General features: G+C 41.1%; 1 protein-coding gene across 2 annotated transcripts in view; it reads right to left on the bottom strand.

The window, feature by feature from the left end:
* Positions 1-3,596: 3,596 nt before the first annotated feature.
* The window catches only part of EPHA4 (EPH receptor A4), a 101,749-nt gene continuing 86,884 nt past the window's right edge, over positions 3,597-18,461 (bottom strand). The window contains exons 9-17 of one of the 2 annotated variants that reach the window (XM_074153020.1): positions 17,927-17,985; positions 17,030-17,143; positions 16,663-16,848; positions 12,619-12,680; positions 11,889-12,098; positions 9,203-9,352; positions 6,611-6,804; positions 4,002-4,157; positions 3,597-3,711 (exon numbers count right to left, since the gene is read on the bottom strand). In XM_074153020.1, the coding sequence (XP_074009121.1) occupies positions 3,597-3,711; positions 4,002-4,157; positions 6,611-6,804; positions 9,203-9,352; positions 11,889-12,098; positions 12,619-12,680; positions 16,663-16,848; positions 17,030-17,143; positions 17,927-17,985 (1,246 nt within the window). The remainder of the gene's footprint in view (positions 3,712-4,001; positions 4,158-6,610; positions 6,805-9,202; positions 9,353-11,888; positions 12,099-12,618; positions 12,681-16,662; positions 16,849-17,029; positions 17,144-17,926; positions 17,986-18,461) is intronic. The other variant, XM_074153021.1, reaches the window with a different exon arrangement.

The raw sequence follows: 18,461 nt of genomic DNA, 5'->3' as shown, positions 1-18,461 counted from the left end.
GAGCCTTATCAAGTTAGTTCTCTCTCAATGAAGGAAAAAACCAGGGTGGATGGCAAGGGAAAAAAAAAAAAAAAGAGAAAGTAAAAGTCACGCTGTCTGCAGGGAGCGATGACTGCTCAGTGTGTGTTTTCCAGAATCAGCGCTAGGAAAGACGCAACTGTGGATCCAGAAGGCTTCATGTCTAGTCTATGTTCCTCCATGGTCAATATGATCAACAGGTCGGGCTATGGGGCCGTGAAAGCAAAATCCAATTTCCCTGCACAAAAAGAAAACACAAATAGAAAACACAAATATATTAAACAACATGCAACGTGACAGAAACATGTACAACTGCCCAAATGCCTCCTCTTAAATTTCCCAGCAGAAGCACTGCTGTGGGCAGCCAGCCCCTCCTCGGTTGCTGCAATCGCTGATTCACACCAAAGGAGAAGACCTGAACTCCTCTCTGCCCGGGTGAAGAGGTGACATGGCAGCAGGTTCGTGGAATTAAACCTCCCCCCAGAAAGGGGAGAAGGACTTCCTAAAGGACAGGAGAGAGAGAGCAGGAAGCGATGCAGTTCTCACAGAGAGGGGTGGCTGAAGGGCCAAGGCAGGAGGCTGCTGCGTGTGGCCACCCTCTCCCTGCCCAGCCTGGCCCCCTGGGCCAGCGGGACAAACACAACCAGCAGTTCTCAAAAGCTGGGAACCCTTTGCCTTCCTTGTCCCTTTTCTTCCCCTCACACTATTTCAAAGTCTTGCTTCCATCATATATCTTATAAACAGATATGGAATCTATCTACATATATTTATACATGCCACCTATTTTCTTTTAATCTGTTCTCTTCCAGCCAAAATCACATTCAAGTGGATGCCTCTTCCCTGGCCATATTTTATCACAAGGAACACAACCACCAATGCCCGTTCTGAAAACCTGGCATCTGAGCTGCCTTTAAGGTTTTCATTCTATAGGGCACAGTTTTTCATTTTGTGCGGAAAATATTGGAGTGTTTTGAATTACCGTTACTAGACTCCAAGAAAGCAATTTTACAAACTGGCCAGAAAATTGGGTGTATTTTGTTTTTACGTTAAAAGACAATCTCAACAGAATGCAGCAGATTTACAGCAAGAGGAAACTTAAAGTACCTCTGCACTTAAGAAGCAAAAGAATTTTTGCTGCTGAAAGTACAAGTGTCAGGTCTTTAAAATGAGTAACCACTTCTTATGTTGCCTTGCAAAATGATATTAAAACGTGCTGGTTTAAATAGTTTTTTAAAAGAAATTTTAAATCTCTTGAAATGGAGAAGCTTTTATAAGTAATACTGCAGAACAGAGTTTACTAAGCTGTCATAACTTGACAGCGTCCAAATTTAGCATCCCATATTCTGAACAAGTTGTTTTCTGAGAAAGTTGGGGGTGAGGGAGTTAGTGGTTAAAATCAGCAAGTTATTGTTAAAAGTGACAAAAAGTGATGTGAGTGACGATACAGTAAGTGTGACTTGTCCAACTGAGTGAGCTGTTTTGGACTTAGAATAAATGCAATTATTAACAAAATCTGACACATAGAACCACCAAATAATTTCTGAATTTGCTGTCAGGTGCGGAGTGGGACCAAAACGTTACAGACCAAAGAACCAGTCTTAGCACCATCAAAATATAAATGTCACCTTTCTGACATTGTGCCTGGCACACCTGAAACACAATGTCTATCGTAGAAGATGTGTCATGAAAATCCTCCTCCTACCCAGCATAGCGTAAGTGGGCCTGATGCTGTCTCTTTTCTAAGGTCATCTCGTCACTTTGGTCCTTGAAAGGACTTTAAAAGGAATCTAATTTATACACTGTTCAAAAAGAGTAATAAAAGCTTTAATATAAATAAAATTCAAGCCAAAATGTGTTCAGAGCTTTACCAGATAAAGTTTTATCCCTATGTGACCTTATGAGGCCAACCACATTCCTATAGCAGCCACCTCCAGCTAGCAAAGCTTTCACCCACTCAACTTTCCATCTATTTCTTAGAGGAGTTGGAGGGTAGCTTTTCAAGCAGGTCGTGCTCCAGCTTGTTTGCCAGACTTGCAGAGGGGTGCTTACCTTAGCCATGCAGCCTGCACCTGGCACTCATATCCACAGCTGCCTTGATAATCCAACCTATGGGGCTGGCTTCAAAAGTGAATTTGGTTCCCACAGCTGATGAGACTGGATCATCGCGTCTGAAGGGGAACACTGCTGCATAACACAGCGTTATCGCCGTCCCCATCACCCAAACTGTGCAAAACCAGGAAGGCTGAGTGCACAGTCCCACAATTCCCCCTCCCATAAAGCCACCGACACAGCAACTGAGACTGATTTTCCTAAAACACAAATATTGGTTCTACTGTTGTTCGTGAGAGGGCAGGAAAAGCCCTGATCCTTCTTTATGCATTTATGAGTATCTGTACTTTACAAGATTATTCCTTCTATGAGATCCATATTTGTGGGTTTTTCCACTCCAAAAATCAGGGTATCCCTACTGCTTCTACTGCAAAGTGGGGTCAAGCTCTTAGCACTGAACTGAGTGAGCCCCACGATGCACTCCTACACCTTGGCTGCACATCTGAACACGCAACAGCTTGAGAGCAAGACCAGGTTTTGAAACAGTGCAATTTTCACTGTCATCAAATAGAGCAAACAATGGGAAACACTAAGCAATTAGTCTGGGAAACTAGCACAGGTTCATACAAACCAGTTGGGAACCCCAAATAATACATACCACAGCACTTTCTTTTTTCTTTTCCCCAACAGTGATGAAATCCTAGCACAGTTTAAGAAGCCAAGCACCATGAACATGTTGGACGCCGTACTTCCACTGACCTTCTCCATGTGGCAAAGGGAACTCCTTCTTGAAAGAGAAAAGAAGTCTGCACGCTCCACAGCCACGATTGTCACAGCTGATTACTGGCAAGATGTTCACAAAATGTCTTTAAGTGGTAGGCTTCAGCACAGCACAACAACGGCCAATAATCTCCCCAGAAGTCCAGTTTTGCCCAGTAATCCACAAGGTGGGTCAATTCATGTCTCGAGCCTGTAAATGGGTAGATCACTAATCGGCAGGCACTGATTAGCCAAATGATATTCTCACTGAGGTTTCTGCAAGGTATTAGTAATGCATCAAGTCTGCAAAAAATATCCTAGGGCAGATTCTTCATTCCAGTGAAAGATGCACAACGGTGGTTTCACCCACAAATAAAACACTATGGTTGTAATCCTATGGGTCACAGGGAGAAGGAAAGTAATTCTGTTTTTGTTTTTTAAGCACAGTATCTGGCAGCAAACATAGCATCAAAACTTGAATGTGACTTTATATTTATATAGATACATGTATTTTACATATCGTTGATCAACAGAGAAGTATGTTCCAAGAAACAATTTGTTCCAGGTCTGGTTTAAAATGACGGCTTGTCATTTCTGGAGGCTCCCCTCCCAACACACACGCTCGGTTTCCGCAATCTGTACATCAAGCAATGCTGCAGATCTTTATTTCGACGGGCGAGGAGACGAAGTAAAAAAAGTGCAGTTCTTCAATTAAAGTGCATGGATGAGGTAAACTAATTTCAAGAGTTTTGAGTTTATTCAGTACTGGCTCAGACGGGAACCATCCTGCCATGCATCTGTTGCATTTGGGTGCGCATTGCTTGGACGCTGCTCAGGATCTTATTCTGATGGGGGATGGCAGTGATCCCGATCCTTGCCAGGTCACTGTGGAAAGCAAGAGAAGAAGCAGGGGGCTGAGAACCGTGGATCAGATGCTGGTGCTGAGAAAAATATTAAGAGTCAACTGCAAGCAACAACATCGCAAAAGCAAGGCAGATGTATACAAATGTTTAATTAAATAAGTGGAGGCATTGTGGAAGCATTTTAAAGTTATCCTCCATCCAAATGAAAGGCATTCCATTCCTTTAATGAGTGTAATGATATGCAGCACAAAGCAAAAGAGGCCGATTAAATCCAGATTTACCAGTTTTTTTGTTATATCGCTGAGTACTTACTCCTGGTTCATATGCACCACAGCCTCTAGGGTGGTATAGCCAGCAGCTGTGAAGTTATCCTTGTATCGCTCCATTTTAATGGCTTGGAGCCAGTCACCGACAGAAACAACCGCTGAGAACTCAGGGGAGCTGGGATCCAGCAGGGCTGTGCTAGGTCTGGGTTCCAAACAGTGAAAGGACAGAGAAATGGGCATCAGCTAGATCATGAATCGCAAACCAAAGTTTGGTCTCTGCTACAATTACCCTCAATGACTAGGTAAAATTAAGGGCAAGATGTTGTGCCCAGCAAAACTGGTGGCTCTCTGCACAGCAGCGCAGATCAATGCAAGAAACTTAACAAAACGCAAAGGAATAGGCCATTTTTTTTGCTAAGAATGAATTTGACCTTAGGTTTCTATTTTTGCTTTCAGATCTAATTTGAACCACAATGCCACTTACAATTTTCGCTTCAGATGCAGCCGAGTTTATAGAAAATGCTTTTACTTCAAAAAACAAAGGAGATGGCAATGCTGGAAGGCGTTCAGCCCAGCGGGTCTGTATCTCACAGGCAGCAACGCCGGATCTTGCCAATCCTGCATGTGTCAGGCCTCAGCTCAGCAGCTATAGAAACACCACTCAAGTGTGTGCAGAGGCTCCGGGAGCTCACAACCTGCCAGACTGGTTTGCAGGGCAAAACTCAGGGCGGGTTCAGATAAATCCTGTTTCCAGCCAGGTTCGCAGGCGAGCTCGGTGCATTCAATCAAATGCAGGACAGCAGGGAGTTAATCCCCTCTTTAATCAATCCATTCCTGACCTGCGCGTGTGCCAGGAGTGGCGGGAATCGTGCAGGCTTTGATCTTTGTTTGCACTGTAGAATGTGCTTCTCATTTTCCCTTGCACAGATCTGCGAATAATTGTTTTTACAAAATTTGCTTCTCTTATTAATATCTCACTTATTTCATGTACGTTGTAAATCACAGTTTCATTAAACCATTATAAATTACTATTATCTATCTAACCAAAACAATTATCATTTAGCAGTTCATTTGAAAATGCACATCATCAAACATTAGGTGTGCAATAGCGTAGTTATGTCTTGCCTAAGGCACTGAGTACGTGCTGGTAATACGTGGTACAACTCTTTAATGTACTATCTAACACAAGGCCAATGATGGCAACCTAATTATATAAAATTATGCTCCACGTATAAAGTCATATAATATATTAATAATGTTACGTGCATATTTGAAATACATGTTCCAAAAAGAAGAAAAATAAAGATCTATTAATAGCCCTGAACATGAAATGACCTTGAATAGTCTATTAGCTTTTGTAAAATCTACATATTTTCAAAGAGCACCTGTAAATTGGAAACAAAATGGAAGAGTTCATACTGTGATTTTCAAATCAAATTATCACAGCAGATCATATTGTGATTCTCGCCATGTAAATTATTTAAGCCTCAAGGGTGGATACATTTTTGCCAGGCTACCAATGCAATTAGGGCAACCTGGAAGATACGTGGTGATAGTGGCCTCACAGGGTTAATAATCCCTCTTCTGATAATGTACGTTGTAAGCAAGAGTTGCAAAGAGACCTACAAGTTTAAAAAGGAAAATAGCTTTTCCCAGGATGTTGTTCTGTTGGAGGCTGAATCAGAACCTCTGTTACTCCTTCATTGATTCAAGAAATTTAATTATTGCCCAATGGATATTGTTGTACCTTCCCTTCTATTGAAAAATATTTTCCCATTTATCTTCCTCTTGCTTCTTTTCTTTTAAAAAGCTTTTTTCCATATTTGCTGTAAGAAAATTTACCTGACAAAGCAAAGATGTTTGAAAAAGATAGAACAAACCTGGTGTAGATTGGTAAAGCTCCTATTTCTTCAGCAGTGTTTCACCAGCTTAAACAAACTGCTGATCTGTCCCAACAAAGACATTTTGGTTTTACCCTACAACTTTGGGAGTTTCCTTCCTACTGTGCTTTTTTTGCACGTACTATGATTAGCAAAGAAAACAAAACACAAATGTAATGCAGGATCGGTGGAGACATGAAACTGGCTTTCCACAAAATTAAACTCAAATTCACATAAAAATTAATCCACACCTTCCCAATGCCCGCAAGGCGTTGGCTCTAATGCCGTAACGCTCATTTGCAAATCCTACACAAATCTAGGGTTTATAAAACTTGACGATGTACTTTTCCTGCAGAAAACCACATCACTCTTGTTAGCTACACTGCATTAAGGCTACCTGTTCAAGCCCTTTCACAAGTGGGGAGAGGGAAAAGACACAGCAAACTTTGTCTTCACACAGAGCTTGCCTGCATCAGGACTTTTTCAGGACAGGCATAATACCGTGCTATAAAACTGGCCAGCGCTGGTGTGACACAGCAACAGCTCTGCTCCTTTGCTTTGCCTCCTGACAGAGCGAGGGGAGCCTGGGGCGCCCAGCGGGTGCCAGCATGACCCCTCTGCTCTCTCGCAGGGTGCAGTGCCTGCTGTGCAGCCCGGCTCCGCAGAGCGACAGAGCAGGCTTTCATCCCAGCGCAGAGGTATAGGTGACCTGCAGCTTTGCCTGTCACCTCCACTGCACTCCCTCGTACATCACCACTACTGAAGCACAGCTGACCTGGAGCTCTCGCTGCCTGTCCTCTTCAGGCTGTTGGGGTTGCGGATGAGTTTGTCCAGCATGTTGACAATCTGTCCAAATTTAGGCCTGTCACTGCGTTCCTTCTGCCAGCAGTCTAACATCAGCTGATGGAGAGCAATGGGGCAGTCCATTGGGGGTGGCAGCCGATACCCTTCCTCAATGGCTTTAATAACCTATAAATGGCACAATTAAGAACACATTAGAGAACATCAGACAGTACTCACATCTACCAGCTGAGTATCATTTATCCTAGGGCGATCCAAAGTATGGAAACAAATCCACAATTAAGTGAAACAACATGGAAAATTGCACTCCGACTCAGGCAGTTGGTGGTCTCAGAACTGTCATTTCTCTTCAGCAATTCAAAACTAAAAGGGCACAGCATCCAAAGGAGACATCAGATACAGCAGGGCAATGTATCACAAATGAGCACATGGAATACAGGGATGACAAAATAGCCCAGATTAGAATTAAGCAACTATCCTTGTTGGACAGAGGGTTGGAGAAGCAACAGCTCTACAGCAAACCTTTAACATCTGTCAGTTTTGGGTGTGATATGTTGAAGATGAAATTTTCCCCATCATTTTTAGGGTACATCAGATCACGCCCTTCTCCTGGGCTAGCCATCTCTGTCAGTAATGGGGGCCTTGTAGAGAATCTGTTCTCTCACCACTGTATGCTCTGAACCAAAAATGCAGAGATGGGAACCCTTTTGTGCAGCTTTATCGAGAAGATTACAGAAGTCCAACACAGCAGCTTAGGTATGCATTTCATATTTAATAGAAAGCAGAAAAACTCACAAGCTGAAGTCATTTCAACCCTTCCAAAAAGTGCTCCAGAGCTCAGTACTCTGCTGGCTTCTTAGCTCTCTCAGGAGAAGAGGGCGTGACCAGGACTCAACTCTGATATGACAGAGACATGACCCAGAAGCCTTCAGATCTTAATTAATCGATACGGCTTTTCTGGCAGGATTCACCATGAGACTAGAGACCAAGAGAGCACAGAGACTGAATTGCACTAAATTCCCTCGTTCTGGTCTTGTCCAATTAGTGGCTAAAATCCACTGGGAGGACAGGGTGAGGGATATGCTTGCACTATTAGCAGCTTTTCAGTGACCGCAAACAAAGTGACTCTCACTACTCCAGAAAGTACGAAGATCCTTTTGATTTCTCTTGATTCAACAGACGCAGAGAAGAATTTGAAATCCGCTTTTGCTCTGTTGTGAAAAGCACTGCTCTCACTGTCATTAAGGAGAAAAAAAAAGGTATGTCTATGCTACGTATTAAAAGAGGATGCAAAGAGAGTAATGCTGGCTCTCACTGTCCTGTTCAAGCCAGCTTTCCGACACCGCGTGTTAGCAGTGGGTACCAGCCTAATGTGCAAGCTCTGCATTTGTTGCGTTGAGCTCCACTGCGCTGTGTAGACATGCCTGATATAACTGAGACACATCTGGCGTTTTATTTTCTTGCTAAGTCTTGATGACTTCCTGTTAGCAAAGGAAGGCAAGATTGGGTGCCAGAAGAGACATTTCACATCAGAAGGAAATTAAAATTATATCCCCCGTTTAGATTAAATGCCATCCGCATCTAGACACTCTTTGAAAATGTTCAGCTCTACATAAGAAAGCAGATGACTTTTAAAATGACTTAACCACTCCCATGACCATATATTCAGATTAACACTTTCTTCCTCCTTTATACGTTTGTAAATCCCCTGGGAAAATAATTATGGATAATCTATGCCTCATTTTCACTGGGATTTTTTTTTTTCCATTTAATAAAAATTCTATTAGCAAAAGCTCTTATTAGTATTATTATTAAATACTCTTCTGGAATAGCAGCCATTGTGCATGCTCCCTCTTGGAATACACTGAAGTAGTCCAGATGGTACAGTTAAACAGGACATGCATAATTTAAGAATGGTCATTTAGGAAAGCTTCTTTTTAATGTCCTCGAGGGGCAGCTATGCAATTGTCACAAGGATGCTCTGACTGATAATCAGAATTGGATTTCATATGTGTTATTTTAGATATCCTACAAGAAATAAAATCATCTGGAAGAATTACAAGCATACTGGGGCTTGAAGAATTAACCACTAATAGGAAGCCCCATTAAATTCAAATGTTTTTTCTTAAAGACTTTCAATAAAGTTGAGATTTAATACCAACATTCCAATCTTTCCTCTCTTGACCGTATTATGATCTGACAGTTCAAATATATTCGTTTCCCTTTCCTCTATTCTTCTTTCTTATTTTAATTGCTTATAATATTTTTCCTAAAATTAAAAAAAAAAAAAAAAGTAAAAATATGCATGCACAAGTTATAGATCCCAAAAGAGAATCCCCTATTCCCTGATCACAGACCAGGCTTGAAGTATTCACGGAAGTCTTAGTTATAGAGAGGTCACCTGAGAAAACAGGAATCTACCACCCACGATATCCTCTAAAAACCTCCTGGAGTAAATGTCTTATAACCATATAGCAATTGACATGGAAACACATCAGCAGACAAAGGACAAAGATAAAGGTATGGGGGGAAAGGCAGAGAAAAGGAAGCTCAGAAGCAGACTCACGTCTTGATTGGACATATCCCAGTAAGGTCTTTCTCCATAGGACATCACTTCCCACATGACGATGCCATAGCTCCACACATCACTAGCTGATGTAAATTTACGGTAGGCAATTGCCTCTGGTGCAGTCCACCTGATGGGGATCTTGCCACCCTGTCACAAATAAAAGAAACCACAGGCTAGTGAGTCACTGACCCACTAATGTGCATGGCTGACACTCTTCTACACTGACATTAAAAATACAAAATGTTTTTTTGTACGCAATTCCAGAACCCTTCTTAAAAAGGCATCCACTTTCTCTTTTCCCTGCCATAAAAATGTCAGATCCAACCAGGAGGCAATGCTGCCCATCTGTTTTCTTCAGTCACAAGGAGGCGAACCAGTAAATTGTTAAATGTATTTTTATCAGCCCTCTAAGAGATCTCTGCTTAGGGCTATGCTGAAGCATGAGAACAAGCCAGGGATTTTACAAAGTATATATTAAAGATTTAGTTGACAAAACAAATAAGTACATGCTGTTAATTACTATTTCCTTGCTTGCCTGTCTGACCTGTTTGGCCTGTTTCAGAAAAATGGGATTATAAACGTTTTGCTTTTCAAAAAGGTAAAATAAAGAGAGGATAAACTGGGAAGATTTACGAATACTGTGGTGTTTCCCATGGGCAGTATCCCAACTCCTACCAGAGATGTGAGACAGCAAGCAAGCCTCTGGGCTCTCCCAGTCCCTGTGGGAGGAGTTCAACACCAGACCATGGTACAAGGCTGCTTTTGATACCTGTTGGAGAGAGCTGCCTCTTGTTACGATACTTCTTTTTAAACAAATAAGAGCGCTTGGGCATCTGATTTGGGCCACTGAGGTCCTGCACTATTTTAAAAGGAACTCACTCCATCCTGTTTATCTGATTTTGCCTTGGCTGAGTGATCCCAGGCCAGAGATTTCTCCTTTTGTTTATGCTAATGTGCAAGGTGTTTTTAATTGAGCTCTTGGTTTCCTGCAGTTCCATCTGGGGAACGACTTAAGCCGAAACAAAGATTTTAGGGTTTTTTTTCATTTGCTTTTATGCTTTTTTGATTAAGTTTATTTTGGTAGGTTTCTTCTCAGCAGTCTTCTAGATAGTTTTTATCCATAACTGAGTGCAGTGTGTGCATACTTAATAGTTTATTTTTCCAGTATCTCTCTCAAGTGTTTAATGTGGACTTGTTCCAAAGCCAAGTGAAATCAAAAGGGGTCCTTCTCCTGGCTTTTTTGGCTTTTGCATCAGGCCCTTTGTAAATCAGGTTGTAGCAGTATGTGCCTTGTGTGGGTACAGGATGCTCTCTCTTTAATGTTATACTACTAACGGGGAGGAGAACACACCATCCTCTTAAGAAAAGCATGCTTTAAAATTTGCATTCTATTGCATCTTCCCTGGTTATGAAAAAGCTCTATTCCTCCTTTCAGACACAGATGCATGGACATTGTTTATACATGGTTGTCATTCTAAAAATTGTCAATAAGCTCTTTTTATTTAGCTGCTTGAGTACAGTGGAGTTCATCCAAATTTTCCTGATCCTTCATTACTGATATCAAATGAAGACAATGCACTGTAAAGCAAATGTCATTGATTCCCTGTAGTCTACTCTTGAGAGCAAACATAATACTATATCTCCGCTCACTAAACGCTAAAGGAAGCTTTTCAATCATTTCTGTCTTGCCCTTGTGTGTTTGTCTAAACTTTGATTTCCCTGAATACAGCTTTTCAGACCTCTGCTTCTGCTTCTTCCATTTGCCACCCTAATGAGTGAGAAATACCAAGACTGGCCAGCATTTAATACTACATGAGTCTATCCTTCCCTGTAATGAACTGCGAATCCATTAAAGGATGAGTGTTGGGATTAAACTGCAAAATCCGAGTGCTGCAAACAAACTCTGCACTAGGGAGAACAGATGGAGAATGGCAGATATTTTAAAACGAAGAAAATAAGCAATTAAAAAAGGAGACTTTATAAACTCTGACTTTTTTTTCTTCATGCGCATGTTAATTACAGAGGTACTGGTACAAATGCTGGTAATGATCCGGATATTGTTTCGCGGCCAGAAATACTCGCTTGCATTAGTACTATTCCACATGCAGCATATTAAAATGGCTTTAGCAAAATTAGTTAACAGTGGGATGCTGAAATATAGATAAAATGGGAAAGAAACAAAACAATGGGATTGGAGGTTGGACACTTTTCCCAGTCCAAATTATTTAGGTCAAATTCATGACTAGCTTTGCGATGGGCAAAAGTGGATTTATCTTTTTTTTTTTTGGTGGCATATCTACACTTCCTGTATCAAACCTCACTGGGACTAGCCACTTGAAAATCCATATGCATGCCCGTAGATATCAGAAGGAATAGAAGCCCACACTCTAATTTCTGACATCAGATTCCTGTCACACACTCTAGCACACTTGAAGGAACCAGAGAAATACATGGGTCACATCCTCAGAGAAGAAATACTGATGTAGCCACCGATGTAGCAATAACACTACATCAATTTATACCAGCTATGGAGTCTGGGCCAATGTTTATTTTCAGGTGGTGATACAGGTTTTCAGTTGTGACTGAGACTATTTTAAAACAAACTATTGTCACCTCCCACGCAGTCAGACAAAACCAGTATGTAGGCAAGAAAACCCAGTGGACATTTTCTTTCCCTCCTTACCCGTGTGGTATAAGCTGCTTCGGGGTCATCTTCCAGGACCCGGGACATGCCGAAGTCAGACACTTTGCAGACCAAGTTGCTGTTGACAAGTATATTTCGAGCAGCTAGATCCCGATGCACATAGCTCATGTCAGACAGATACTTCATTCCTGAGCCAATGCCACGAAGCATCCCCACCAACTGGATGACTGTAAATCTGCCATCATTCTTCTGCATATGGGGAAAGGAAGAAAATCACAGAGCATTAAGCTAAAAGCTACATTATTGCCATTGCTGAAACTGGCATAAAAGCATATCTCGGATTCCCATCTTCTCTCAAATAAAAACCTATGTAATTTCCTCACTCTTCTGACTAGTGTCTATAATTCACCAGTAAAGTAAAAACCCAGAGGTTCTGTCACAGCTTCCAGTGATGCAGTATACAGTTTGCAATGAATCTGGTTTTAATGAGTCTATATAGCATTGCGATGCTTTCAAAAATAGAGCAAATCAGAACTGTTCCCATTAAACATGGCTTATTTAAGACCCTGCTACTTTAAATATTACACTTATTCTGTGTTCTTCTGCTTTACATTTATTCTGATTTTCGGAAGGATTTCCCAGGTACAAACATAATTCATTTAAAAATGCTGAATTTTCAGTATTTTTCTGTAAAAGAGAACCAGAATGAAAACCAGAAAATGTTTCCCAGTATAAAATCTCCTTAGCTTATTATGAAGAAATCACCTACCCTGAGGAAGGCATCCAAGGATCCATTCTCCATGTACTCAGTTATGATCATTACCGGTTTACCTAGAGTTCGCAGAAAGAAAAACACAATTCCTTGATGAACACCAATGTTAATGGGATAAAAATTGGTTGCACATGATTTTACTGCCAAGACACCTGGCTTACACAATCTAATTTAATTTGAAAAGCACCAAGCTTATGCCTCAGCTGTGGGGAGCAAGAGAAGAAATATTATAGGACAGAAATACTTAAAGGGTCCCATCTGGAAGGTTAACCCTTTGGTTGACTCATTGACAAGGTCTGTAACTGAAGTGGTTTCTGTTCTCTAAGGAATATATGAATTGATAATTGAGAGCTAAGAAACAAAGATTTGTTCAAACTTGACAAAAATCTTTAGTGTAATTAAATTGCTTGCAGACTAGAAAGCCTTCCTCTTTCAAAATGGAATTCATGAACGCTTTAGTCTCTCTGTCTCTTTCGAAAGATCAACGCTTTAGGCAAATTAGAAGCTGTCAGCAGCTACAAGGTACTCCAAGACAACTGGATTCAAGAATGCAAAATACAAGCTGTTCCTCTCAACTTTCTCTGTCCCAAATTTGTATCCCGTGTCTCTCGTTATTTATAAATGAGCCAAAGCCATTTGCCTCATGAAGTCACCCACAGGATAAATGATTCAATGAATTGTGTCACATGTGGGACATAGTGCTTCAGCAGCACTCAGCCTTCCATGCTGCAATACAGAAAGCCAAGCTGGGCAACCTGAAGAGAAAAGTAATGTAACGTTACTGACATGGGGATGCTTTCTAGGCACTCTCCTGCCTAAAGCAACACCAAATACATAAATAATGCTTGATGTTGTCTTTAAGAGCTTTACAAAGTCATACGATGCTGAAACTGAAAACATTTAGGTACATACAAGAAACATTAATTATTTCACGGTGTTTAATCATGCTGGATATTCAGCACCTAGATATTTGCAGAAATAGGTCCAATATCATCTCTGTTCTAAAAGTGCGCAATGGAAGATGTCCAGAACTGACTTATGAAAAGTCAAATGGCAAAACTTCAGTCCCTCCCTGACAAGCACTGTTAAGCCTACCTGAAGTCAAGGGAGCACCTGATGATCAGCACCAGGCTGGCATGGCAACCCTTCTGCCCAGGTATGCTTTAGCTACAGGAACTATAGAGTTTCTTCCTAAATAAAAGACAGTGTCCCAGAGAAACCCTGCTTTTGTATTTCCTGGAGCAGCTCTAAATAAAGTAACGTTATGGGGAAAGAAGGGTTCAATGGACATGTTACCTAAACTGTAGATAGCTCAATTCTGTCTGCGTATCAGAACTACTCAACTTTTCCTTGCTTCTGTCACTAGCAAGTATCTGCTCCAGAACAACCAGCTATGAAAATTACCCTACCATGAAATGTTGCAGCACTAAAAGTTCTCCTAATCGTTTCTACCTCAGTGCATTTTTTCAGCAAGATGCTTTTCTCTTCACTTGTCAGGGATTTCTGGTTTTGAAGGAACCTTTTTTTTTATTAGAAAACAATACGCTATAAGGACTGACTGTACTGAAAATTTTACATATTTACACAGGCCAACATCTATGTGCAATACATCACTTAGTTCACTCATCCTTTCTTATTTCACCTTTTCAGCCCCAGTCTATCCTTTTACTGTTCCTGCTTCTCCTTCCCTTCCCAACCAATATCAAAACTCACACTGGTTTGGTCCCACACAAACTGGCATGCCTGTGAAACGCCAGTCTGGCAGCTGAACCCTTTCTGATTTGCATGAACACAGCAGAGAAGCGATGGTATTGCATAAAGCAAACTGCTCTGGATGAAGGGCTTAGTGACCTTGGCTGAATACTTGCACCCTTAAGGAAAGGGATTTGGTAAAACGTCATTCTCCCTCTAATTCACCTTTGCAAGCAGAGAATGCTTGGTAAAAAGAGAAAAAACTCCAACCAAATCTGCATATGTCACTGTTTCATTTATTCTTTGCAACTGTGACCGGAACCCTTCCACTGAACAAATACAGCTAAATGAGTTTTAATTAACCTTCCTCAATCAAAAGATACTATGTCAACGTAGAAAGGAAGAAAGGGAGACTCTTTCAGTGCATTAATATGTAATTTCATTACTCAGGCACTTCTTTAGCAGGGGAGGGGAATAGCGAGAGGAGAAGTTACCATCAGTGAGTCAATTATTAAAGTACTTGACTAGCAGCCAATAATATATTCATGGCTTTTTTGCTGCCTCTCTCAACCCCTATCTACACCACTATTTATCTCACATTTTAATTTTCAGTTTATTAAATGCATTCATTTATCACAGTATTCAGAAAACCTATGGAGAAATTGAGATAAATGTCTTCTTAAGTAGCCCTGTTTACCAAACACACCAGCTCTGAGGTAACCAAGCTGCCTTTGCTGCGGAAGCATCGCTTGCTGTGAGCCAGGCAATGAAACATTCCAGGGTCAGGCTACCACCTCCTCGGTGAAAATTTCAAATCATTTTAATTCAGTGACAACTGCATTATGCAAATGCATACAGTCATTTATAACTGCTAGAGCTGTAATAGCTATGGGGTTTCCAGCCTCGGTGGGATTTCAACACAAAGATTCCCCTCTTGCCTTTCTTTTACAGAGGTGCTAGAAAAATCACTCTCTGTGGCAAACGCTGTGGCCTGACCACAACCCACCCCGGCTTTGTTACAACAACAACAAAAAGAGAAAGAGAGACTCAGACCTTCAAAATTCAAACAGAGTATTATCTTCTAATTTCAGTTTTGAGGGAGGCCCTCAGTAAACAATGGTCAAAATTAGTCCAAACCCCTACTTTCCCTAGCGGAATTTGTCTTGAAAAGCAAATAGTGACACGCTGCCATTTTCAACAACTGTGAGAGAAGGCAGGCTAGGGGAGGTAAACAGAAATGAGCAAGGGTAAGATCTCCAAAACCACAAGTGGCAGAATAAGTATCCAGTTCCCACGGACGTTCAAGAGGGACAGGGTTTTTCAGTGGCATTGATAGCTTTTGACAACCCTCTATGGGAGATGCCTTGTCCTTCTAGTAATATTTTACTTTTTAACTTTTCATCCATATCTAATTGCAATTCCTTACACTACTAACACCCTTCATTCATGTCCATCATGCCCACCATCAGTTGCAGAAGGTAAGCTCCACAAATTCCACTCTTTAAGAGCAGCTCACAAGATCACTGTCTGCTTTCCTTGCTCCCCTGAGATCAGTGCCAGGCTTTGCCAACGTGCTACCTAGGGCAGTTGGAGTAGGGACAATAACTGCCCCATCACAGCGGCACCTTATCAGGTCAGACCCAAGCACATCTGTCTCACAGGTGTATTTTCAGTTCTAGCCTACAAACAGTATCCCGCAAGCGCTGTCATTCTCTTTCTAAGGCAGGGTTCATGGCACAGTGAACACTTAACAGACTTTAAAAAAAACGCAAACCAACCAAACAAAAAGATTGGCCAGGTAAATTCTGCAGAGTGAAATTATCACACCTATAAATCAGAGAAAACAAATAAGCAAGTTTCACACTAAAATAGCCTACTTCATTTCAAAGGCTTGCTCCTTACATCTGTGCTTTGTACCTTAAACATATGACTCTGTAGTTTTGTTTTGGTATTTTTCCCCCAACCATTTTACATTCTTTGCTCACCATCTGCTTTTGCCTATCCTGTAACAATCAGCTCAGTCTAGCAAAGATGTGAAAGATGTCTGCTTGGCATAACAAGAAGGGGAAAAAAAAGCCAACCTCTGCAGTATTAATTCCCCCTACAAAATCTTGTACAAGCTGCCTACAGATAGAGTATCAGTTGAAACCATAAACCCATTTATAGCTGACAACAAGATTAATGACTTGTCCTGCACTGATTTCCTCCTATTAGCTATCAGTGGATCTGTTCCATCTGTCATTTCACAGGAAAGAGGGAAAAAAAAAAACCCAAACCAGCACACACCACCACAGACTTAATTTCTCAGTGATTTCCAAATTGGCCTTGTCATGAAAATGACCTACTTACATTTAGTAACTACACCTTCCAAGTGGATGATATTGGGGTGGTCAAATTGTCCCATGATACTGGCCTCGCTCAGGAAGTCTCTCCTCTGTTTATCAGTGTAACCAGCTTTCAGAGTCTTGATAGCAACACAGATCTCTCTTTTTCCTGGGACTTTGAGACGTCCACTGCATACTTCACCGAATTCCCCTTAAGGAAAAAGGCACAAGAATCCATGGTCATGAACATGAAGTACTCACTCATGTTGTCCAACTGTTACGTCAGTTCGTTTGGGGGAGTTGTCATGCAAAAATCATAGGATCCCATGTTTCCTAAAAGCAAACTTAAAACTATATTTACAGAAAAAAAATGCAAAAGTTCTGGCACTTACCCACACCAATAACTTTTTCAATCTTTATGCAGGAGGCATCAATTTCTTTGGCAAATTCCCTCACAGCTTGGTTTGGATCCTCATATGTAAAAGGATCCACATATGTTCTAACACCTGCAAGGCAGAAATGTTTTATTTGAAGTCACTGATCTACATGCTGCTGAACACAGAACATATGAGACTGAAGCCTTAATGATATACAACAGCAAAGAGAGTGTACAATAAAAATGTACTGTAAGCCAGGAATGACTGATGAAGGAAGGAAGGACTTAATGTATTTTTTCCCCAATGCGATTTTTAAATTGTAAACATTTAATATTTCCCAATATCGATGTAAGGAATCAGGTTTTGCCAAGATACAAAGTTCACAAATCACTGCCATCACTAACAGGCCAATAGCCTGTCTATAGACCTATGAGACCTAAAATACATCCCACTTTCCTTTTGGGAGCTAGGAAATTCTGAGCTCAGGTCCTCGGTTTGTACCTGGATGACTGAGATAGAAGTAACAGTATGATTCAGTGCTGGAAAAAAGGCAGCATAGTTCACATTCCCTTTCCTGCAGGATTGCCTCCAGCCCATTCAGAAATTGCTTTAGCAGAGTATTGTGGGGAAAAATCATGCCTAGATATCACTGAACAGATGTATTTCAGTGGAAAGGAACCTTGGAGAAATTTGATGAACCTTTCTCCTCTCTGTCCCATCAAAACTTTTTTCCCAGATACCTCTGTTTTTCCTTTTACTAAAGTACATAGTTTTGAAGAAGGATGTTTGCAAGAGAGGTAAATGGAAACGTATTCATCTCAAGAGGAATGTCATCCCTTATTTCCCAAGCAGCAGAACACGGGACATGCTTTACAAACCAAATCAAAAAACCCAAGCACCACTGCCTTTTACCTTGGTTCAAATGTTTCTCCTCATCTGCTTCTTGCTTAGCCTTACTGTACTTACTGCGCCTGTCAGAACAAAACAAACAAACAAAAAAAGAGCATTACAGTTCAGAATAAGTATTTTTCTTTGAGACAAACTCAGTCTTCCCGACCTGCTGAGACTTGAGCTGTTTGCACCTGCCACGACCTGCGCTCGGCAGCTCCCCTACAACAGCCCGTGACACAACACACACTTACCAGCTGGGCAGGAGACTCCTCACCTCAAACTGCTTTAAGTGTTATTGACATCAACTAAGCATCAAGGGAAACACAAATCTATTTGCATCTCGGCATTTAAAGAAAGAAAAGAAAGCTTGCATATCGGCTACTTTTACTTCAAATGTGCATTTGCAATTCAGTGGAAAAAAGGGGCTAAATTGCTTTTTAGCCCTATCACATATGGATTTAAATGCTACAACAGAGGTGTTTTGGTAGATTGATTTTCAAACATAATTAGGCAAATGCCACTACCAACACGCTTATTTAACTGCAAATTTAAAACT

Source organism: Numenius arquata, chromosome 9, assembly GCF_964106895.1.
Source record: "Numenius arquata chromosome 9, bNumArq3.hap1.1, whole genome shotgun sequence".
In the NCBI taxonomy this organism is placed as follows: domain Eukaryota; kingdom Metazoa; phylum Chordata; class Aves; order Charadriiformes; family Scolopacidae; genus Numenius; species Numenius arquata.
Note: the sequence above shows the minus strand (reverse complement) of the source record. Positions and strands in the feature narration are given on the sequence as shown.